The 24,361-nt window shown below is 45.4% G+C and overlaps 1 protein-coding gene and 1 long non-coding RNA gene across 3 annotated transcripts in view; one reads left to right on the top strand and one right to left on the bottom strand.

Annotated features, from left to right (window-relative positions):
* Positions 1–8,770, bottom strand: part of LOC123587465 — a 52,182-nt gene extending 43,412 nt beyond the window's left edge. Inside the window, exon 1 of the long non-coding RNA XR_006707335.1 lies at positions 8,259–8,770. This is a non-coding gene — a long non-coding RNA (uncharacterized LOC123587465). The remainder of the gene's footprint in view (positions 1–8,258) is intronic.
* A 77-nt stretch (positions 8,771–8,847) lies between these two features.
* UPB1 (beta-ureidopropionase 1) overlaps positions 8,848–24,361 on the top strand; it is a 29,459-nt gene continuing 13,945 nt past the window's right edge. The window contains exons 1-3 of one of the 2 annotated variants that reach the window (XM_045457712.1): positions 8,848–9,000; positions 14,959–15,130; positions 17,432–17,519. In XM_045457712.1, the coding sequence (XP_045313668.1) occupies positions 8,897–9,000; positions 14,959–15,130; positions 17,432–17,519 (364 nt within the window). In that variant the 5' untranslated portion in view covers positions 8,848–8,896. The remainder of the gene's footprint in view (positions 9,001–14,958; positions 15,131–17,431; positions 17,520–24,361) is intronic. The other variant, XM_045457713.1, reaches the window with a different exon arrangement.

Raw genomic sequence — 24,361 nt, 5'->3', positions numbered from 1 at the left:
GATTCAGATCCTGGGACTAAGGGCAGGACTTGCCAGTGGTAAGGTTCCTGGTGGGGCAGAGACTGGTATCTTATAACAGTACTGCAAGCCCTCCATGATGGATCATTAGCACACATTACAGCCTCTCAGAGCACAAAATCTACTTTGCTTCAGTGTTAGGATTTTGAGATACCAGTATCTAAGATGGCAAATAAAGTACAGAACACAAATGCATTTGGCTTGGCTTCACAAATATCTAATTCTTTCTGTATACTTGGTTCACCCATAGGCTGTGTGTATAGCTGTGTACTTGCTTGGTCTCTTAACCCCCAGATAGTGTTTTTCCACTCTGAGCCCCAACCATTTCCAAGTTGAAATTACTCTTTATGGGGGCAGCTGGGTGGCTCAGTCGGTTAGGCATCCAACTTCGGCTCAAGTCATAATCTTGCGGTTCATGGGTTCGAGCTCCACGTCAGGCTCTACACTGACAGTGCAGAGACTACTTGGGATTCTATCTCTCTCTTCTCTCTCTGCCCCTCCCCTCATCTCTCTCTCTCTCTCTCAAAATAAGTAAACTAAAAAAATAAAAAAGAAAGAAAGAAATTACCTTTAAAACCGCAAGACGGTTGTTTCCTCTGATTCTGTGACCAGAACTCCAGTCACTATTATGTCCTAGAATCTAGGTCCACTCACACTAGCAATAAAAATGGTCCTTCCTTTAAAAACAACCAAACCAAATACACTACTACTACTACTACTATTAATAATAAAATCTTCTCATCACCTGATTCTTCAGTAAAACACACTTGTTGACTTTCTCTTCTTCAGATACCAAGCTGTCTTGTATTATTCTATGGTCTGTGTATGCTTTTTTGGATTTAATATGCCTAAGTTGTTTTGTTTTCGTTCATGTTAAAGCAATATACACAAATCATGGACCATGTGGTTCAACTACCCATCTGATGACTGCCTTTCTTCTACAATACTCCCACCAAGTGGTCATCTAGACTGTACTTGAACACCCAGAATCACTGAGAACTAATTGTCTGCAGAGGTAGCCTGTTTCATTTTGGATCACCTATTGGAAATAACTGCTTTGGGCTGAAATATGCCTCCCTGAGTTTCTATCCATTGACTCCAGCTCCTCTCCTTAGGGCCAAATGGAACAAATATATATGCATCTATGTGGCCACCTTCAGATAATCTGAATAAAGTGACAATATTCTTCCTGACTTTGTTTTTTTTTTTTTTTGCTAATGTTCCCAGTGCCTTTGACTATCTGTTATTGTTAAATGTTCTCACCAACATCACTCTTTCTTTTCCGGATGTATTCAAGATGATTTACATGCTTTGTATCTAGCCCAGAGCTAGATAAATTTCAGGTGTGCTCTAGATACTACACCTCTCAATATGCAGCCTAAGGCTTTAACAGCTTTTGTGGCAGCCACATTGTTGGATCACATTGAGCTTATAGACAACTGAGTATCTCTAAACGCCACATGTTTTGCTGCTAAGCCTACTGCATGTTTATGCAATTGTTTCGGGGTGGGGGGGGAAGGAGGTAGAAAAGGTTATTTATCACATGGATACTTCATGAAATTTGGGTCCCAAAAAGTCAACTTGGGATTTTGCATTCCTAATGATACGCAAGTCTGTGCTTAGTTTGCTAGCCTAAATGATTAACAAACTAGTGATGGTTCATGTACTGGATTTCAGCTTAGGCTAGTCAGCGTTGCTTTATTTCATGACCTCAAAGCGCAGCCTTCCTCAAAAATTACTCATCATTAAAATGTTTACTATTCATCAACAGAAGAACTGGTGGAAAGAGTATAAATGATTCAGTGCAAAGGCATTATCACCACTGGAAAAACACCTCAAGGACAAGTATCCAGCACATTAAGGATAGTATATTTATGATTTCCCATGGGAATATTATATTCAACCCCTTCTCCTTTATTAAAAATAATTATCTTAAAAATTATCTTACAGGGGCACCTGGGTGGCACAGTCGGTTAAGCGTCCGACTTCAGCCAGGTCACGATCTCGCGGTCCGTGAGTTCGAGCCCTGCGTCAGGCTCTGGGCTGATGGCTCAGAGCCTGGAGCCTGTTTCCGATTCTGTGTCTCCCTCTCTCTCTGCCCACCCCCCCCCCCCGTTCATGCTCTGTCTCTCTCTGTCCCAAAAATAAAATAAACGTTGAAAAAAAAATTAAAAAAAAAAATTATCTTACAGAGATAACACTGTGTAGATTTTCTTCCTTTTTTTTCTTTTTTTTTTAAAGTAGGCTTCATGCCCAGTGTGGAGGCCAACGCAGGGCTTGACTTCACAACCCTAAGATCAAAATCTGAGCTGAGATTGTGAGTTGGATGCTTAACCAGTTGAGCTACCCAGGTGCTCCTGTATAGATTTTTAAAGATTTTTCAACTTAGCTTATTTGTTTCAAATCAAAGGAAGTGGAATGGATGTTATCCTCATTTTTTTTAAGTTTACTTATTTTGAGAGAGAGAGAGCAGCATGAGCAGGGGATGGACAGAAAGGGAGAAAGAATCCCAAGCAGGCTCCACGCTGTCAGCACACAGAGCTCGATGCGGTCAATCTCGCAAACCATGAGATCATGACCTGCGCCAAAATCAAGAGTTGGACACTTAACCAACTGAGCCACCCAGGCACCCCTTGTTATTCTCATTTATAAGTAAAGAAACTAAAGCCCAGAAAGGGCGTGATTTGTCTATGGTTACATAGACAAAAAAAGTATAGAACCAGGGTTGAACCCCAAGTCCTTGGGTTGTCCAAGGGTTGTCCAAGTCCAGTGCAGCCCCCACTGTACCCATGGCACTCCAATATAAATGTGGCCCAGTCCTGGCCTTAAGGTGCTAATATCCGAGGAGTTCTCCTCCAGGTGTTAGACAACATGTGCTCTACTTGCCCTCACCATTCACATAAAAAGAGGGGAGGGGAGCCTCAATGAAAGCAGTTATTACAATACTTAAGAGATGCCAAGCTCTAGCAATAATGAAATCATAGAATTTCTGAGAATTAGTCCACTATCTTTAAATTAACAGATTAGGAAGTGCTATCAAGTAATTCACCTAAAGCTGCAATTATAGCAAAACCAGGATTAGAACCTATTTATATACCCAATTGAATGTTCTTTCTGTTACACTGTACTGTTTCTCAAAATACAAGTAGGCAGCTGTCTGTTACCTATAGCTAGGACTTTCTGAAAATGGGATCTGAAACATATTATCTATAATTCAAGAATGTTATGGACAAGGATCCCACCAAACTCTCAATACAAAGAAATATGAACCAGGAGACTAATTAGAGAGTGATGAACTATGACATACTGAACCAGCAACTTCCCATAAACAGAACATTGCTATATGAAGTAGCCCCCAAGGATGGACTCCCTCCCCCAATATCTACTGTTGTTGCCACTCAGGATTTGGACTACTTGTATCCTAGATGATCAGGGGGCAAAGGCTGAGAGTCTTACTGAAAGAAGAGGATTATGAATCTGCTACAGCCAATTGTGGTCTTTTCAAAAAGCAGACTAAATAAGTAGGTACTGAGTTTATATATGTAAAAAGGACTCATCAAGTGAATATAAACATTTATAAATACTGATATGGTGTTCGATTTGGTTCAACAATCATTTATCGAGCTCCAGTTACATGTGAAGCTCTGTAGATTCAAAGAAATGTCATACCTCTATCCTCAAGAAAGTTAACAGATTGAATATTATGGCAATACAGAAATGGGAACTTAGGTAAGCCTGAAGGAGCCAGCAAAGGCTTTATTGAAGAGATACTTGAATCTTAAGGTTTGGGTAAGAACTATACAAGTGAAGAAGGAGCTGAACAAAGACAGAGGCATGAAACGATACGAAATGTACAACTAGAAGCAGTTTGACAATGCTGGAATCCAAAGTGTAGGGTAGGGAAGAGTAACAGCATGAAATGAGGTCAAATCACGGGCTTTATTCCATGCTCTCTTGGACTTCAGACTAAACTAATGGAGTGCTCTTGAAAAACAGATCACTGGGAATCAAGGCCAAGGGGGAAATTGAAGTTGAGAGGCAGAAAGACTGATTATGAGTTGGGTGAAGTAATTTAGGAAATGATAAAAGCCTGTACAAGGAATGTATAAGTAGCAATAGGAATGGAAAAGATGCATCAGATAGGCCGGATTCCAGAAAAAAATCGAGGCCATTGAATGACGTTATCTGAGGGATGTGGTTTCCTGATCTAAATATTTCTTTCAAGGCCTCTCCTGATACTTCCACCATCACAGTTTCCTTCTACAGAGTTTGAAGAGTCCCTTACTAAAATGGAGTTGATCAGAGCATTTTAGTGTTGGTCAACTAACATTAAAGTGGATTATGCAAATTTAATATGAGTAAAGAAGGCCTTGCAGGGAAGAACATGGCTAGTCAAGAGAGAAGAAGCAAGTAAAACAAAGGATAAAGCAAAACAAAAGAGAAAACGTTCAGGCCACTAAAGGCAGACAAAGAAACTTACTAAATCACCATTTTGGCTGAGCTGGCTCTGCTCTGCTACAAAATCCATTTTCAGTTAGCTAGGATGTACTATTCCAAAACTCTTTCATGTGAGACACTTAAGTCTACACAAGGATAATAATAATAATAATGATAAAATGAACCCTAGCAAACAAAGAACTGTGACTTATGAGCTGAAGGAACACCATGCAGAGACAATGGAACACAGAAACTGGACCTTTAGAAAGTAACTTAGAAATCAAGTCACCTCGAGGAGCCTTGGTGGCTCAGTCAGTTGAGTGTCCAACTCTTAATTTAGGCTCAGGTCACAGTCCCAGAGTCATGGGATTGAGCCCTGTGTTGGGCTCTGTGCTGAGCATAGAGCCTGCCTGGGATTCTCTCTCTCTCTCCCTCTACCCCCTCTCTCTTGCTCTCTCTAAAATAAAAATAAATAAAATATTAAAAAAAAAAAGAAATCGGGTCACCTCAGATATTTTTCTCCCATGACTACAAGTGAAATATTATCTCCTATATTTTCATTTCTACTAAGTGTCACATTTAATTCGGAAATCTGACAAATACCAAGAACACTTGCCCCATAGTTCACAGTATTACTGGGAGGAGGAAATGGGACAAAAAGAGGCAAAAGCTTGTGTGTGCTGTAAAGTGCTAAATGCTGGCATCATCAGGCCTCTGGCTCACAGGAGAAAAGAGGACAGGTGGGATCTCCGTGTCATGGCCTTTGCAAGGATTGCTCACCAATGATTATCACAAAATTTTAGTCCTTCAAATGTTGATGAGCAGAGGCCACACTACCTTCAACACTTTCCTTAAGAATTAAAATTAACTGGGGGTGCCTGGGTGGTTCAGTCAGTTGAGTGGTTGAGCATCCAACTCTTGATTTTGGCTCAGGTCATGGTCTCATGGTTGGGAGATCGAGCCTGGCATGGGAGTGGGGAGACTTAAGATTCTCTCTCTCTCTCTCTCTCTCTCTTTCTTCCTCTTTGTCTCTTTCTCTCTCTCCCTTTGTCTCTTCCCTGCTCATCCTCTCTCTAAAATTTAAAAAAAAAAGAATTAAAATTAACGCACATTGTAAATTTAAAATTAACACCTAAAAACAGACACTAATACATTTTTAACAAATGTGCTCTTTCCATAAAACCAGCCTCTATAATGAACTTTTTCTGTCACAAATAAGCATGTAAATATTAGGATCATATTTTATTAGAATTAGGAAAGGCTTAGTTCATCTCTGTAAACTGTCTTCCCAGCCTCTTCCCCTCCCCTACCTTTCTTATAACAGGGAAACTGAGGTAAAGGTTGAACCCAAACTAACCTGTAGATTTCCTGACTCTGGTCTAAGGCTCTCTTTTCTATAAAATAACTTTTAATAAAATATTTCAAGTATAAGGAGAAGCATAATAACGAATACCCAGATTTTTAAAATGTTAATATCATATGCTACCAATCTTTTTTTTTTTTTTTTTTTTGGACAGGAAATGGCGCTTTAATGCTTCAAATATTTTTTAAAACATATTTAATTTAAAATTAAATATTATATATCAGCAGATAATGCTCATTCCTCTATCCCATTCCCCTACCTCCTTCTCCAGAGATAACCACCATATTGAGGTTGTGGCATATTCCATTCTTCCTGTTCAAGTTTGTATAAACTCAAATGCTTATATATCCATAAACCACACCATGTTGCCACAAAAAGAGATGGTCTTCAAAACAGGGAGGAGTCCCTCACTCTAGTACACTTGCATGTAGTTAAAACCTTTGGGACTTGGCTAGGTATTTCAGAAAGAAACTAGGGCAGAGCTTAAAGTCTTTTTTAATGATTACCACAGAAGGATCTAGTGAAGTATCTATTTAAAGTGAAAAATAAATTAGGCAAATATAAAAATTTAAATATGATACTTTTTTATCCTTCTCAAGTTAGCATTTTGTATTTGTGAAATCCTGGTTTATAATGACCTAGTGTGAATGACCTGTCACTGAACAATAGGGAAAGATGGATTAAGCAATTTAACTAATAATAATAGTTTCTACTTCTGCTTCAAGGTCCAGCTCAAATGTCACCACCTTAATGAATCTGTCCTTGATCCCATCAGAATTAATTCCTTCACCAGTCATTTATTGAGTGCCAGAGCCCTGTAGACACAAAAGTAGATCAGACCCAGTTCCTGCTTGGAGCTCAGAAATAATCACACAATAGTTTTTGATAAATGCTCTAATAGAGATATCCATAAAAGGTTAGCAAAGCCTATACCTTTCCTAGAGCAATTGGAGAAGACACTACAGACGAGGCGATATTTGAGCTGCATCTTACAGGGTGAGCAGGAATTCACAAACTCTATCTTCTGATAAAATGTCATTCCAGGTAGGGAGACACTGAATGTGAAGGTAAAAAGGATGGTAAGATATTAGTTTTAGAAAGACAACTAGGGATAGACATCAGAGGTAGAAGGATAAGTTAGAAGACTAGCAACAAGTCAAGCAAAAGCTGACATGATTATAGGTACGGGGTGGGAGGGGGAAGGATTTTATCAAAATTTAGGAGATAAATTTAGCAGAATTTGATGCTTGGTTGTGCGGGAGAAAGAAAGAACATGGAGGAGTTGGGGATGACTCCCAAAGGCTTGGCAAAATGAGTGGGCAGTGAGGCCATTAACTAAAATAAGAAATACCATACCAAAGATAAGAACAGGCCTGAGAAGTGGTGTGTGTGTGTGTGTGTGAGGTTTCTTCTGAGGCATTTTGAGCCGGTAATGAGGTCTCTTCCATTCGGCCTTAAACAATGTCCCTTTCTAGGCCAGAAATCACCCCTTCCTCTTAACTCCACAGCATACTTTCTATCTTTTTCACATCAAATTACTTAAATCTGCTGTTATCTCAGTATTCACAAAATTGTCCCTACCTTAAACCATGAAGAAAAAGTACTAGTCTTGTTCTCTGTGCATTGTCCTTATCTCAGAGCCTTATATACAAAAAAAAAAACAAAACCTTCAACCAAAGTTTGCATTCTTGAAAAGGGAGCGCCATCAGATACTAGGAAGTGTCAGTTAACATTTATCAAAACAATGGCCACAACTTGTGTGTTAGCGACTTATATAAAATATCTAAAGCATTTGGTCTACAGCCCCTACTTTTAGCTCCTTTTGTGCTTATCTTATCTTACTTTTAAACAACCCTGCAAGGTAGTTGTTTTCCTATTTTACAGATAAAGCAACAGCAGGCCAGAATGTCTGAATAACTTTCAGGTTTGCAAGGTTCACAAGGTTTGCAAGTTGCTTAACCACGATTGGGCCGACTTGCTTCACCACCAGAGTTGAGCTGCTCTGTCCTAATTCTCACTTGGGCTGAAAAGTGGACCTTCTTTGGCTCCTGAGGGGTAGCACTCTCCGGATCGGGAACTGTGAGACGGGCCTCACCCCTATCCTCTCAGGCAAAAGTGCCCCCTCCCAGGAAAAGTGCCCCTGCGGGCGCAACCAGTGCACACGGCAGAGCTCAGAGGGGGCCCAAGGGTCCCGCGGATGAGCCGCCGCCCAGGGACCCAGCATTTTGCAGTATTCACGCCAGGAAAGCGCACAGGATCACTCGACCCTTCGCTCAAGCTATGAGCGCTGCCGGGGCTCTGACCCCGAAGCTCGGGTGGGCGCGCGCGGCCGTGGCTCCCAGCCTGGCCCCTCGTGGGGGCTAGAAGTCCTCACAAATACGAGACACTGGAAGACGGGAGTGCAGCCACTGCCTTTGGGACACTGAAACTCGTCCCGTACCTTCCTCCGCAGTCCCGTGCGGTGGGCCGGCCCGGCTTGCTGTCTGCATTCAGCGGACCGGAGAACGAGTTCCGGGCGGGGAGAAGCCCTGCCCACCGGCTGCGGTGGGAACCGGTCCCGCGAGGGTCCGACAGGACTTGCCAGGCATTTCCCTCAGACCGCGCTTTGCCTCCGAGAGGCCGCGCCGGGCCTCCCTCATCGCCTCTCGGGTTCTCGGTCCCGCCCCACAACTCTGGGTAGGAACCGGACAGCGAGAGAGTGTGAGAGGGCAACACAACGGTCCTGGGGACCCTCCGAAGTCCGCAGGGGAGGAAGCAGCGACAGCTAGCTGCATGCTGACGAGGCGCGAGGGCTTGGGGAGGTCGGCCCGTGGAATGGGCGTGTCCTGGCGCGTGCGGGAGGAGGTGCGAGGGGCAAGGGGCAGTCCCACCCGCGACGCCCTGGAACGCTGATTGGCTGCGCGCCGTGGAGGCGCGAGGAGGAGGCGTGTCCTCATTTGAGCCCTGCAGGGGCCCAAGATGAGGGTGTAGAGGGGAGAGCGCTTGCGCGAACCTGGTTGTAGGCCCCTCCTTCTCTTCTTTCTGGGGGCAAAGGGTAGGCGGTTTTAGTCTGGACTTAGGCGCTTGCAGATTCCGGCCATGGAGGGGCCTGAATGGGAGTCTCTGGAGCAGTGCTTGGAGAAGCACCTGCCACCCGCAGACTTGAGGGAGGTGAAACGCATTCTCTATGGCAAGGAAACCAGGTCTGGGGCCTAGAGGCTGGGGTGGGGAGACCTTGGGGCCAGCGAGTGTGGGTCTGGGGAACCAGGGAGAGTGCTTCAGGATCTGAAGGACTCTTGAGGGGGCAATGAAGATCTGAGTTGGTGAGCAGAGACCTTAGGAAGTCTAGATGTGACATCTCTGGGCCTCTCAGGGGTTGCACAACCCCCAAGTGACCTTTACAAGCCATTTCTCTCCTTGTTGCCCAGCACCCAGAAGGGAAAAGAACCTGGGAGGGAAAGGTCAGGTTTTTACTCTCTGTGGCTTTCTCTGTGGTTACCTGGCTCTCCTTCCCTACTTCCAGTGACCAGCTTCCTCCCAAGAGCTAGGGTTGTACCCTGGGTGTCTGTCTGGGTCAGTGCCTCCAGCCAGAGCCCCCAGTAGGTCAGCTGATTGTCCAGTCCCAGCCCTTCCTGCAGTTACTGGGCCTTTGGCAGATCCTTGGAGGTAGAGGCCAGCTGAATCTAATTGGAGAAGGAACTGTTCCCACTGGCAAGCCACAGGAGTTAGTTACCACACTCGGCGCAAATGTTTTCCCATTCCCAGCCAGTTGTGTGCATCACTAGGACCTTCTGAGGTTAGTGCACTGCTGGACACTGTGTATACAAAGCTGGAAGATGCTTTCCCTTTCACTGTTGTTTCTCTTTGGTCCACTTTACTCAAAACAACCAGAAAATGTGCATCATATCTTGTTGGCTCCTTTGCTTAAAACTCTGTACGGGTTTCCCATGGCTCTTAGAATGAAATCTAAACTTTGATCCCATACAGCTCCTGAGTTAATGTCCTTCCACTTTCTAGCCCATTGGTGGTCTCTCTGACCCCACCCAGCCAGACCATGTGCTTCCTGACCTTGTGGCAGTGACCTTGAGGCAGGAACCTGATAGACTCACCTGAAACTCAAGGATGTTGATTGGATCAGTGGTTCCCAGCCACTGGCTCCAATGGAGTTACGACGGGGGGAGGGGATGGGGGAGGGCAGATCTCACATCTAAGAGTGCTAGTGGATGGTAAAGGTAGAACAACTGCCTTTGGGGGTAGGAGTGGTAGAGAACTCGGTCAAAAAGGACTCTTCCTACCCAAAGAGGGATACCTAGGACTGGGTGAACTTCAAGGTCCCTCCTGAAATCGTGCTGGACTACTACTTTCCTGTCACACCTGTCAAAGTGTGAAGCCTCTTAGCGTTAAGGCTCCCAGAGGTATCTTAATCAAGGGTCTCAGGATGGTGAGACAATAGGTTTGTTTTAAGGATGAGGTGGGCATGTTCTTCTAGGAAAAGAAATGGAGAGAGCTTGTGGTGTCAGGGAGAGGTAAAGCACAAGAATCTTAGGAAAAGAGAAATAAGTGTCTCTTATAGGTGACTGGCTGGAGCACGTTCTAGAGATTGGGATAAGGACTACCTTGAAAGAGGCATTTTCTATGGGGAGGGATTATAATGGTAGCCGACGTCTATTGAACAACAACAGCTAGGCCTCATCCTGGGACTTGGCTTGCAGTAACTGTTCACGAAGTGTTCTATTCCACTCAGCACTGAGCCCTTCCAGGCTTTGCCCCTAGGGTATAAACCTTTGTACTTGCTCAGTCCTTGCAGGTGGGTGGGATTTGGCTCTGCACAGGATTGCGAACTAAAGATAGAAAATTATTAGTCATTTAAAAACTCTTCTTCCACTTAAACCCCTGCTCACTCCTCATAACCTGACTTGTTTCTGGTCACCTCTGTGAAGGCCTGGGTGGAGCCTGAGTCTTCAGCCCCTCCTCTGGACTTCCAACTGTGTTCCATACCTCACCTTCTCTCGCAGTTACTTGCTGTGTCAAACACAGAGACGATGCTTAGTGAATGTTTGCTAAGTGAATGGGCTTTTGCCTGGGCTAGCCAGATGAAATCCCCAAAGAACATGGACTCTCAATTTCAAGACAGCCAGAACCAAGAAGAATTTATTCATGTAACAAACATTTATTGTGTGTGGTTTTTTGTCTTGGGCACTAGGAGTACAAGGATAAGTAAGCCATGGTTCCCGTCCTAGAGGGGCTTTCTGTCTTTTGATGGTTGCCCTACATTGTGAGAGAAAGATGCAAGCTGAGCTGGAGAGAGTGTACGTATGCAGGGTTGGAGGAGGGTTAGGAAGCCTTCTCAGGGGCATCATGCTTGCACTGTATCCTGAGGGAGATGGAGAAATTGGTTTGGAGACAGGAAGGGCTCAGGTACCCTTTGTCAAGGCCCAGACACCAGGGAACATGCTCATTTAGGGAGGTGTAGAATGTTGTGAGGAGAAGGCAAAAGTGACCATGGTGGACCCAGGGGCTCTGTACACCCTGCTAAGGCAGCAGAACCTGTCCTAATGGTGGTGGGAGTCTTCAAAGAATTTGGAGGGAAGGATCATGCCAGTTTCTGGCTTCGACCCCCAGATGGCTGTTTCATTCATCTGATGAGGAGCAGCTTTGGGGAAGGCTGCTGAGTTGAATTGGGGGTGCTGTTTAGTTTTCTAGAGCTGCTGTAACAAATTACCACACACTGGTGGCATAAACCAAAAGAAATTTATTCTCACAGTCCTAAAGACCAGAAGTACAAAATCAAGGTGTCTGCAGTGCCACACTTCTCCAAACGCTGTGGGAGAGAATCCTTCCTTGCCTTCTCCAGTGGCTTCTGACATCCCTTGGTTTGTGGCAGAATGACCCCAATCTCTGCCTCTGCCTTCACATGACTACCTCCTCTTCTCCCTGTGTCTCTCCTCTGGGCATCTCTTATAAGAATACCTGTCACTAGATTTAGGGCTCACCTGGATAATCCAGTATGATCTCGAGATCTTTAGTTATATCTGCAAATATCCTTTTTCCAAATAAGGTCTTATTCACAGGTTCTGGGTATTAGGATGTGGACGTATCTTTTTTTTTTTTTTTTTTTTTTTTTTTTGGCGGGGGAAGTCACAGTTTAACCCACTACAGGGACTGTGTAGAGGTGGCCCTCACAGGGGGCTCGGGACTGCCCTCATTCTAGGCCCAAGAGTGGGTGCAGAGTGGGAGGGGCCCTGGGTGGGTTTCTGGAGAACCTGCTGTTAAAGGAATTAGAAGACATGGCGACTTTGCATGATACTCCAGAGGTGAGGAAGCAGGATGGGGGGCCCTGAGGCAGGTATCAAGGACATTGAGCAGGATAGGGACAAAATGTCAGATAGTACAGGGAAGTCTAGAAGGATGAAGACAGGCGTTTGTCTCCTGTTGCTAAAGACAACCAGAAGGCTGGTGGCAGTTTGGAGTGGGGGAGTGGGCCCCAGGGAAGAGGGGGCTGAGGAAGGTGTGGGAGGTGAGGGCTTCAGAGAAGGTCCTTATGAAGGGGAGGTGAGGAGAGCAAGTGAGGTAACCAGAAGGACCCATGGAGAGTGTGCTTCCCTACTTTTTATTTTTTTTCTCTCTGTTATTTATTTTTTAACGGGAGAGACTCAAATAGCTTTAATGGTGGATGTGGTAGGTCTGTAGGAGCCAGGGCGAGGTGTCCAAGCTATGAATGTTGCTAAGTAAAAAAGGCAAGTAAGTGGAAGAACAGAATACACAGAAGGACACCAATGTGGGTGTCATTTAGGACACACATTTAAGAAAATATTGGAAAGATACCTAAAACATTGTTAAGAGGGGTTGCCTCTGAGGTTTGGGACAGGAGCTTAACGGTGGGATGGAGAGGGGAACTCATTTTTCACTTGATACCTTCCTTTCCCACTGTTTGATTTTTTTTTCTCCCACAAGCATGTGTTTCTTTTGTAGCAAAGCTCTAGTTTAATTATTTAAAACACTGATGGTAAAAGAGCTATTAGTGGGGAAAGATGAAGTTCCAAAAGCCAGAGGTTGCAGAGAAGGCAGGAGCTGGGCTCCCTCAGGCCATGTCTGCCCTGACCCTGGGTTGGAGAGGTATGAGCTAGGGGAGGGGCCCAGAAGGGTATGTTGGGGCTGAGCAGGAAGTGATGGGCTTTCCTCCTTGACATTAGAGGTGAGCCCATGAGGGGCCTTAGTAGTAGGATAAGGGGTAGAAGGGCAGAAGGTCCACTCTAGGGATCAAGGGAGGGTTTGGGGCAGCACGGAGCCTCTGTGAGGTTGTGGTTCATCTGGTCTCTGCCCCCACCTGATCCATAGCTGGTCTATGTCCCACCACCTCCCTGTGCCAAGCCTTTGGTGGGCACAGTACTTGTTTATGGAATGGGGCTCGAGGTTCTGTTGGGTTCTCAAGACTAAGTGAAGCAGGATGTGGTGATGGACCACCTGGATAACAGGAGGGTTGAGGTGACAAGACAACCGGGGAGTACTGAGAGGAGGCAGAGCCCTGAAGGTAACTCCGTGTGAGGATAGAGTGGTGTGGTCTGCACCACCCCAAGCCTAAGAGAATGATTGTCCACAGGTTGCTGGAAGGGGTGTGTGTGGCAGCATTCAACATAGTGAGAAGGCAGGAAGGCTGCATATCACAGAATAACAGGGCTCATGGTGGTGAACAGATGGGGAGAGCCAACAGCTGTGGGCAGTGGATGAGGAAGGACAGAGGCTGAGGGATATCTGTCATCCAGGTGACAGCTACAGGTGGACTTGGAAAGTTGAGACAAGATCTCTTCCATCTGTTATCTTCCTGGGATGAAACCCAGACTGAGGATGGGCCTGACAAGATGTCTCCCAAAGGATGGTCCTGCTGCCCCCACCCGTGGGCCTAAGAGGAAACAGACACACAGAGCCCTTCTTCTTCTCCTGTCCCCCATGATGACTTGTCCTGGGGCTGAGGTCTACGGGAGTGGGGAGTCCTCCCCCTAAGGGCAAGGGGACTGTGTCTGAGGCAGTCACAGTAAGGGGAGGCACGGTGTGGGCACTGCTGCTATTTCTAACCTGCTAGCAAACAGAACTCTGACTAGTTGAAAAGCAGGCTGATTGTCAGGGGCGGAACCCAACTTGGAGCTGTCAGGGCCGTCACATGGAAACCGCCTGGCAGGGGGCGGTGGCAGGGGGCTTGGGCTGACAGGGCTGTGATTTTGAAAGAAACATCTTTAAAAAAGTGATTTAAAGTAGGAGAGAAATATTATTATTAGATAATGGCTGTCAGGTTATTTTTTGATGTGTTCTCTGAGTATTTCATAACCATCTCGCCCCTAGATGGTAAGGCCTTCCTGGCCAGAGGCCATGTCCCCTGCTCTTGTGGGTTTCACCTCAGCGCACAGCACCCAACCAGCATCAGGAGGTGTTTGCCGTTTGGCCAGTGGTCACTTAAGCTGGGAGATTTTATAAATAATCCACTTGCCTTTGTTAATAAACCACAAACCAGGGTGAGTGCCTGGGCCGTTGATCTGGACACCTGGGCTTCACCAAGCCCACTCAGCACTGGGCATGGAATTGCCCCCAGTGGGAGCAGCAACAGAACAGGGCAGTGGGGCTCACTAGAGACTTGTAACACTTAGTGGTGAATGGTCACAGGACCCTCCCTCATGCTATCAGTCTCCTAAGTCCTGTTCTCAACAGCCACTTTGTCTTATCACAGCCTGCACCAGGCTCAGCACAGCCCTCTGATTCTAGTCTACACACATTTTGGAAATCCATTACCTCTCCTCTTCTGTGCTGACTGCTGAAACCAATCCCCACCCTGAGGTCAGCAGCTCTAAAACATCAACCTCTTGACCAGTCATTCTGCAGCCCCCCTCCCTGTTCCCCTGCTTTCCCAGGCCAGAAGACTACGGCACCTCCCTGGTGAAATCCATACTCAGCGTAGTATCCATTCTCCACCAGGCGGGGCCCTCCCTCCTCCTGGCCCCCACTCCAGCTTCCCACAAGTGGGCCCTTGCCCTGGGCTTCTCTCTGTGCCTTCCTGCCAAACATCCCTGCCTCCTCTCTACCAGATAGATGACTACTGGGGGGTTGGAGATGAATTTAAATTCAGCAGACCTCATGCAAATTGTCTCCCTTCTACTTTCCTGTCCATTTAGGAAGCTCGATCTACCCGGCAGGGCTTTTGAAGCCGCCTCTGAAGGGGACTTTGAGCTGCAAGGATATGCCTTTGAGGCAGCAAAGGAGCAACTGAGGCCACCTCGGACCATGCGTGTGGGACTTGTTCAGAACAGAACTCCCCTGCCTGCCGATGCCCCTGTGGCAAAACAGGTGCAACCTCTTTTGACCGTAAATACATAAACGGAGCTGTGGCTTGCTCTGTGTTTTGAACACGTCCACAGTCCCTGGGTCACTGCAGGTCCACTGCTCACTGCAGGTCTGTAGGCACCTCGAGTGTCACCTAGACGCTTCTGCCCTGCAGCCCCCCTTCCCTGCAGCCCACATCTCTGGCTCCTCTTTCTCTTCTGGCTCCTACCCTCTCTCTGCCTGCTGCTCCACGTCCTCTCCTGTGATTGATCTGAAGTTCCATTTATCAATTGAGAGGGTGTCCTTTTGTCTGCCTCACGCTCTTTCTCTGGAATTCTGCCTCTCGGTCTCTTGCCAGAAGGGTACGTGCTGGCACACACCAGTCAGGACCTGTCTGTCCATCTGCATGTTCCTCTGCCTTGATCCTGAAAGCAGGGACTCACTGAACCCAGATGTCTGTCAGCTGATGGTGCCTCAGGGTGACGGGACTATGATACGCAATTCCTTATGACCTTACAGTTAATATAAATGTGATGGCATCTTGTATGTCCCTAAAGAAACGTGTTACCACAGACGCAGGCGATTTGTTGTATATACTTCTTCACAGCATTTCTCTAGCTGTTGAAACTTTTAAGAATTTCTCTGCAGAGGTTTCCTGGGGATACAGCATGCCTCAGAACTCCTAGGGATTCTCAAGAAAAGGCCATTTGGGTTCCAGGTCGGGTTCTGCATCATCTTTCACTCTGGTCCTTCTGTTTTTATTGAATTTAAAGATTTCTGGTTCCCTGTTCACTTTTTGTCTCTGGGTTAGCTGACTGTGAATGTGTTTCCTCAGCCATCCCAGATTGGCAGGGCCAGGGTTACTGTTCTCCCCCACAGCTCCTTGGAGCACACTTTGCACACTGTCAGCACCTAGCAAATATCCACGGAGCCTTGGTGTGCAGTCTCACAGGAGAGACCATCATAAAGAGTAGGTGCTCTCTGGTTTTCAACCTGGTTCTTCTGGTCTTTCTTGAACAAACACTTCCAGACATCTCCTGGGGGCCAGGCATTGTGCTGAGGACACCAAGAAGATGAAGACACTTTCCTCCTGCCCCTGAGGAGCCCATGGGGTGAGGGGAGTGACAAACAGTGGAGGAACACAACAGCATAGCAGGAACAGCGCCACCAAAGGGACCTACCAGGGAGTGCTGAGGCACCTCTTGATGCTCAGCCCTCTGCTAGGAGAGTCACTTCTCTGTGGGTGACACATGACATGAATAACACATCCCAGGAAGATTGGGTGGAGTGGGGAAGTGCATTCTTGATGGAGGACATAGCTGGGAAATGGGATCCATTCATTTGATGACAAGATGCACACAGGAAAACGAAAATGGCAGGACAAGGCATGCCGGAAGTCTCAAGTGCAGGGTGATAGGAAGTGGATTTTGTCCTAAGGCAGAAGGAGCAGTTAGCCCAGGGGAGGGCCAAGGTGTGCACTGGGTGTGGGCCCCTCTTGCAGTAAGTAGCAAACAAGCTTATGCACTCCTTTGAGCAACTCCTTAGGGCAGCGGGTATTCTCCCCATTCTCTAGGTAAAGAAACTGAGGCTCTGAATGGCAGCATTAAGTGTGTGGAACCCTAGAGCCTCTGTACCTCCACCTTTTCCTGCAGATTTTGGACTTGATGAGACTAGGATATATCAGAACCTCCCCACCCTACTTGTCCTCTTGCAGCTGCCTAGGTTGGGAGTTGTTCCACGTGTGTGAGGATGAGTTCTAAAAATGGTCTCAAGGGGCGCCTGGGTGGCACAGTCGGTTAAGCGTCCGACTTCAGCCAGGTCACGATCTTGCGGTCCGTGAGTTCGAGCCCCGCGTCGGGCTCTGGGCTGATGGCTCAGAGCCTGGAGCCTGTTTCCGATTCTGTGTCTCCCTCTCTCTCTGCCCCTCCCCCGTTCATGCTCTGTCTCTCTCTGTCCCAAAAATAAATAAACGTTGAAAAAAAAAATTTAAAAAAAATAAAAAAAATAAAAATAAATAAAAATAAAAATGGTCTCAACCAGGGGCACCTGGCTCAGTGGGTTAAGTGTCCAACTTTGGCTCGGTTCACGATCTCATGTTTGTGAGTTCAAGCCCCACATCAGGTTCCATGCTGACAGTGTGGACCCTACTTAGGATTCTCTCTCTCTCTCTCTCTCTCTCTCTCTCTCTCTCTCTCGCTGTCTCTGCCCCTCCCCTACTTGTGTGGCACACTGTCTCTCTCAAAATAAATGAATAAACTTGGGGGAAAAAAAGATCTCAACCAATAAAAGGAAATGGGTTCTAATCCTTGCTTTTTGAATTGCCAGGTCACTGCCCTTCACAGACGCATAGAAGCCATCGCAGAGGTGGCTGCAATGTGTGGAGTGAACATCATCTGTTTCCAGGAAGCATGGAGTAAGTCTGTCTTGGGGTGCTTTCTCTGCTGCCTTCAGACAATAGTGTATTATCTCCATGTCACCAAGAGGACTTCTTGATTTTTGAAAATCTCTTCTGATCTACGGAAAGATTATTTCGTCAACAATACCAGAAAGGCAGAAATCCTGGCCTCCCTCCCTCTCATGCACCCCAGTCTGTTGTCTGGTTCTGCCACTTCTTCCTCCCAAATTGTTTGGAACCCATTAAGCTGTTCCTCCCTACCTTCTTTTTTTTTTCTTCTTAACATTTTTTAAAATTTATTTTTGAGAGACAGAGACAGAGCATGAGCGGGGGAGGGGCAGAGAGAGAGGGAGACACAGAATCTGAGGCAGGCTCCAGGCCCTGAGCTGTCAGCACAGAGCCCAGAGCGGGGCTCGAACCCACAAGCCATGAGATCATGACCTGAGCCAAAGTTGGACGCTTAACCGACTGAATCACCCAGGCGTCCCCTCCCTTTTCTTAAGTTTATTAATTTATTTAGAAAGAGAGAGAGCAACAAGCAGGGGAAGGGCAGAGAGAGAGAGGGAGAGAGAGAGAATCCCAAGCAGGGTCCGTGCTGTCAGTGTGGAACCAGATTCAGGGCTCAGTCCCTTGAACTGTGAGATTATGACCTGAGCTGAAATCGAGAATTTGACATTTAACTGACTGAGCCACCCAGGTGCCCCCTCCCCACTTTCTCACCAGTGCCCTGGTCTGAGGAGTCATCAGCTCACACCTTGGCTTCGAAAATTGCCTCTAACTCGTCCACTGTGCTCTCCACTTGGGCCCCTTCTAACTGGCTCTTGACCCATTCTAGGAAAGATCTCTACAAAACTCAACTCTATACCACTTAGTCTGTTCCTTCCCCCATCTCTGTGAGCCCATCTCTGCTGGTCTCTGCTCTCACCTCCCTGATCCTTCATTCCCCTCTCCCTCCACCCAGACCACTGTAGCAGCTGCTCCCTCTGCCTGGCCTTTGTCTCCCTCTCCCTCCCCTTGCCTTTTAGACCCTATCCAACCTTCACATAGAAGCTCAGAGCCCACCTCCCTATCTAATATTACATCCAGGTTATATACTCCTGGTACCATGTACCTTTATTTTTTCTTTATCAAAGTTACACATGCTTATAATTGGGAGTCAAATGGTCTACAAGTCTGTTACCAAAAAACAGCTGTCTTCCTCCCTAGAGGCAACCACTTTCTACTCTTAGCTTGTTCTTTAGGAATCTACCTCTGTGTTTTTGCTTCTTGATTTTTCAGTTTCGCACCATCTATTAAGTTCCCACTGTGGAAGAAGACAGCATTAGTTCCTCACCTCCTCTGCCCGCTCTGTTCACACATACCCTTCCTATCCTCCATCCATTGTCTGCAAGCCATTTTCTAGACTTAGATTTCTTTCTCCGAATAACTTTCTGTTTTCCCCAGAATTTACATTGTTTTCTGCACACCTACCCCAAATTCTACCCTAGGCTTTCTTCCAGCTTCCTGAATCTGCTCAAGAGCTTTAGACACGGTGAAGCTGCCTGTCGGTTCCACCTCCTCCTTTTTTTTTTTTTTTTTTAAATTTTAAGTTTTTATTTTAAGTCCAGTTAGTTAACATACAGTGTTAGGTTAGTTTCTGGTGTAAAATATAGTGATTCAGCAGTTTCCATACATCACCCGGTGCTCATCACGACAAGTGCGCTCCTTAATCCCCATCACCTATTTCACTCCATGTCCCCACCCTGGTTCCCTCACCTTGAAGGAACACATCCCCAGAGCCTTCTGGCTGCGCTAGTCTGATTTAGCTGGCTGCACAGCTGTCCTTCTGGTGATTTCCCTTCACCATCATGCTGAGGGGTTCCTTTGTCTTGATCTTGTGCTCTCCTATACCACATCTTCCTCTTTCTTGCTTTGCTCCCTCTTTTTGGTTGAGTAGTTTTCTGAGAAAAAACAGGAAGGAGGTAACCGTTTGGAGATCTTGCATATCTGAAAATATGTTCCTCCTACAACTTGCTTGATAGTTTGGTTGGGTGTTGAATTCTGGGTTAGAAATACTTTTCCTTCAGAAGTTTGGACACATTGATCCATTGTCTTCTGATTTCGGGTGTTGTTGACTAGTCTAAAGCCATTTTGACTTATGACCCATTGCATTTAATCTTTATTTTTTAATTATTTTTATTTTTAATTATTTTTAATTATTATATTTATATTTAATTAAATTATATTTAATAATTTTTAATTATTATTAATTATTAATTAATATAATTATATGTTACATAATTATATATAATTATTATATATAATTATATAATTTATATAATTAATATAATTATTAATAATTATCATTAACTATTATTAATTATTTTTCTCTAGAAGTTGTAGGATGTTCTCTAGTACTTTGAAGTTTCATAATGATATGCCATTGTGTGAATCTATTTTTTAATTTTTTAATGTTTTTATTATTTACTTATTTTGAGAGAGAGAGAGAGAGAGCACATAAGAAGGGGAGAGGCAGAAAGAGAGGAAGAGAGAGAATCCCAAGCAGTCTCCACACTGTCAGCCAGAGCCCAAGGTAGAGCTCAGTCTCACAAACCGTGAGATTGTGACCTGAGCCAAAAATCAAGAGTTGGATGGATGTTTAACTAACTGAGCCACCCAGGTGCTACTGTGTGTACCTATTTTAATCCACTATTTTAGGAACTCAGTGGGATATTTCAGGCTAGAAATTTGGGTCCTTCAGATCTATTGTTCATTAGTGATTTTCTCCCTTTTTACTTTCCTCTCCTGATACTCCTACTATTAGGATGTTGCAACTCTGGACTAGATCCAAAATTTTCTTAAGTATTTCCTCCTGTTTTTCATCTTTGTCTTTTTGCTCAGTTTTCTGGTAGATTTTATCTGTCATTCAGCCTTTTATATGGTCTTTTGTTTCCCCTGTCATATTTTGAATTTACAAGAGTTCTTTTGGTCTGAAAGTTCCTGTTTTATGACATCCTGTTCTTATTTTATAATTACAATACTTTCTCTTATCTTTGACAATATTAGGTAGCATTTTTTTCTCCTTGCCAGTTTCCTACTTCAGATTGGTCTTTCTTCCCCCCTGATTGTGTGTATTTTAAGAATTGGGGGTTAAAAAGCTGATTGCAAGCTCTGAGTCTGTGGGAAGGGCTCCTCTCCCACTGAGCTTCATGATAGGATGACTTGGTTTAGCCGTTTGTTAGGTAATCCCTCATAGTAGTATCTTTGGGTCATTCTTTTTCAGGCTGGTCAGAGTCCCCAGAGAATATTCTTCTTATCTCCTGCCAAGAAGAGAAAGAGGATAGGGGTCCAGTGTGCTGATGTTTACTGAATCCCTCTGTTTTTGACACTCTACTCATCTGCATCTGTCCTGACTTCCCCACGGCCAGAGGCCTTCTGTTTACCTCCGAGAGTGAACCTCTAGCCCTCTGCTGGGGTGGGAGGGACACCTGCTGGCCTCGTGCAGTAGGAGGGATCTGGGCTTCTGCCTGCTTCTTAAGCAGACTTTTGACCAATTTTTGTTTGCCATTTCCCCTCCCTGCTTCCCCACCTTCAGAGCCATGTGGTACCTCTGACTCCTGAACTTTGCAGGGGTATGGGGTGGAGAGTAGGGTGTTTCCCATCCTCCTCTACTGCTGGGAGCCTGAATTTTCTTGGTCTACCACAGTATCTACCCTCATCCCTCGGCTCGCCAGCCTCCAGTGTTTTGTTGCTCTAGTCCTTCTCTCAGTGCTTCATCCTTGTGGGTTTATACATTTGCATAAATATCCCTTTCTTGTCATTTGATGAGGCTGCAGGAAAGAGTGAAGGTGTTCATCCAGTCTGCCATCTGTACCCCAAACTTCATCTCGCTTTTCATGTTCCTCATTACTTACACTTTCACTCATTGGTACAGCACTTTTGATTTGTCTCACTCTTCCATTAGACCATGAGCTCCATGAGGTCGTTGTCTGGGTGGTGTTTATTTATTTTTCCCATTCCAATCCCCACCCCTATTTTTTTTAATGTTGAAAATATTTCATTGTGGTAAAATATATACATAACATAATATTGATCACTTTACCCATCGGTAAGTGTACAACTGTGACATTAAATACATTCACAAAGTCGTATAACCATCACCACTATCTACACCCGAAACTTTTTCAATATCTCCAACAAAAACTCTGTACTCATTTAATAATGCCACTCAATCCCGTACCACTGATAACCTCTGTTCTAACTTTCTGTCTCTGTGAATTTGATTACTCTAGGGACCTCATGTAAGTATGTGCTTTTGTGATTGGCTTATTTCACCTAGTATACTATTTTCAAGGTCCATCCGTGCTGTAGCATGTGTCAGAATGTCCTGCCTTTTTATTACTATGTAATATTCCACTGCATGGATAGACCACATTTTGTTTGTCTATTCCCCCACCTCTGTTTTATCTTTAATGAACAATCCCTGCCACATGATAGACACTAAAAATGTTCATTGGATGGTTTAACCACCTTCTTCCCTTTTTTGGATCTGGAAAGCTCCCACTCATCCATCCAGGCATAGCACAGACACCCCCTTCTTTGGGGGACCCTGGAAGCTCCCCTACATAGAACTGGGCACTCTGTGTTATCGTGCAGCCACACAAGGTTATAATTCAGTCCCCTCATCTGGGCTGGCAGCTCCTGAGGGCAAGGCCGGGTCTAAATTTGGAGTGTTAGTTCAATAAATGGGGAACCCTCTTCCCCTCTGATTTGAAAGCTGCAGTTGAACTTTGCAGCCAGCCTCCCCCAACCTCCATTCCACATGCTTCTTTGAGAGTTTGTTTACAGTGGTTGTGTAAACAGGAAAAGGGGCCATTAAAATGGAAATGGGGAAATTTGGAGAGCTTAGCAACCTGAAATGAAATCAGAAAGGGAGGTTTTATTCTCTTGGGGTATTTGAATCTCTCCTAATGTGCTGAAAGCTGAGAATAAATGGTCATTAAGGACCTTTTTTGTCATTAACAGCTTTTTGGTTGGCTTCCTTAAAATAGTTTATTCCCTCTTTCCTGAAGTCAAGCCTGGAGTGTCTTGAGTCTGGTGCCAAGGCCCCTGGGGCTGTTGCTGGCAGAACCCAGGTGGCCGAGACAGTGGTGATGCCACTGGTAGCCTCTTCACACTGGCACCATTTTAGGACCAGCCATCCTGTGACTTAAAGGAATTGGGAAGCTAATGCTTCATTCTATTCCTTCTCTGTGAAATGAGATCTCCCCTGCTTTGCAAGGATATGAGGACCAGCTGCCTATTACTGGGCTCATGGTCCACATTTAAGAAAGGTTGGCTACCATTAGTAGCCCCAAACAGACCACACGCCCCATGCCGTGACCACTTAAGGCACTGGCCATTCACATCACACAGTTCAGAGCAATGGGAACAATAGCAAACATCTGGAAACTTCCTTTAGACTAATCCCCCTGAAAGAAATGGACCTGGCTTCTTATTGGAAGAAGGAAGGTCTAAAGAGTACATGGAATTGGTTCAAACAAAGAATTCAATACTCTAAAACAAGAAGAAAAAGACAAAATGTCCCACTAGGAAATGGGTAAAGGGTAGGAACAAGGTTGCCTGAAGGATGAACCCAGAAAGGCCAGTGACCATGTGGCCAGGGGCTCCACCTCGCTGGTGATAAGAGAAATGCGTATTTTTAATCATGGTGCTATACCAGTTCACACCATCAGACTGGTGGACACTAAAGAGTATGGCTGGGGCGCCTGGGTGGCTTGGTGGGTTAAGCATCCAACTTCGGCTCAGGTCATGATCTCACGGTCCGTGAGTTCGAGCCCCGCGTCGGGCTCTGTGCTGATAGCTCAGAGCCTGGAGCCTGTTTCAGATTCTGTGTCTCCCTCTCTCTCTGCCCCTCCCCTGTTCATGCTCTGTCTCTATCTCAAAAATAAATAAACGTTAAAGATTAAAAAAAAAAAAAATTTAAAGAGTATGGCTGAGGTTATGAGCAATGGAACACACGTAGCCTGAAATCCCTGTGCCCGTCCCCACTGCAGCCCTTGCCCTCCCCCACAAAGGCAAATATCATTTTGGACATGGTATGTGTAGTGTTCTGTGTATTGTTACTACCTATATAGGTACCTGCTGTTCGAAAAATAAAAGGCACACAAAAATCAGTTTATGAATTTAATGAAATTTCTTATTTAATTAACCCCCTGGTGGCATCTAGCCAGAGAACATGGCAATAATGCTTTTATCCTAGGGGAACATTTAGCCTATCATCCAGCAGTTCCCAGACTTCTTACAGGGTCATTAAGCAAGTGGCTTTTCTTGGTCCTGAAGAAGTGTCTCTATCCCCATGAGGAGGAATGTTTCTGTAACGTGCCCAGGGTCCCAGTGCCATCCTCAGTGGCCCTCTGATACTTTCCCCAGGGAGTCTTGGCTGTGCTTCTACCAACCCAGAGATTGGCCAGCAGTTCAGAATCTTCAGTAAAATATACACAAGATCAACTTTACCACTTTAACCATTTTTATACAGTCCAGTGGCATTAAGCACATTCACACTGTTGTACAGCCATCCCCACCATCCATCTCCAGAACTTTGTCATCTTCCCAAACTGAAAGTTGGTCCTCCCTGCCCAGCCCCTGGCAACCACCCATTCTAATTTCTGTCTCTATGAATCCAACTGTCCCAGTCCCCCCATATAGGTGGAATCATATAACCTCTGTTCTTTTATGACTGATTTCCCTTAGCATAATGTCTTCAAGGCTCACCCATATTATAGCATGTGTCAGAATTTCCTGTTTTTTTCAGATGGAATAACATTCCATTATATGGATATACACCAGTTTGGTTTGTCCATTCATCCATCACTGGATAC

The sequence above is a fragment of the Leopardus geoffroyi genome, chromosome D3 (assembly GCF_018350155.1).
Source record: "Leopardus geoffroyi isolate Oge1 chromosome D3, O.geoffroyi_Oge1_pat1.0, whole genome shotgun sequence".
Classification (NCBI taxonomy): domain Eukaryota; kingdom Metazoa; phylum Chordata; class Mammalia; order Carnivora; family Felidae; genus Leopardus; species Leopardus geoffroyi.
This window is presented reverse-complemented; position numbering and strand designations above follow the sequence as displayed.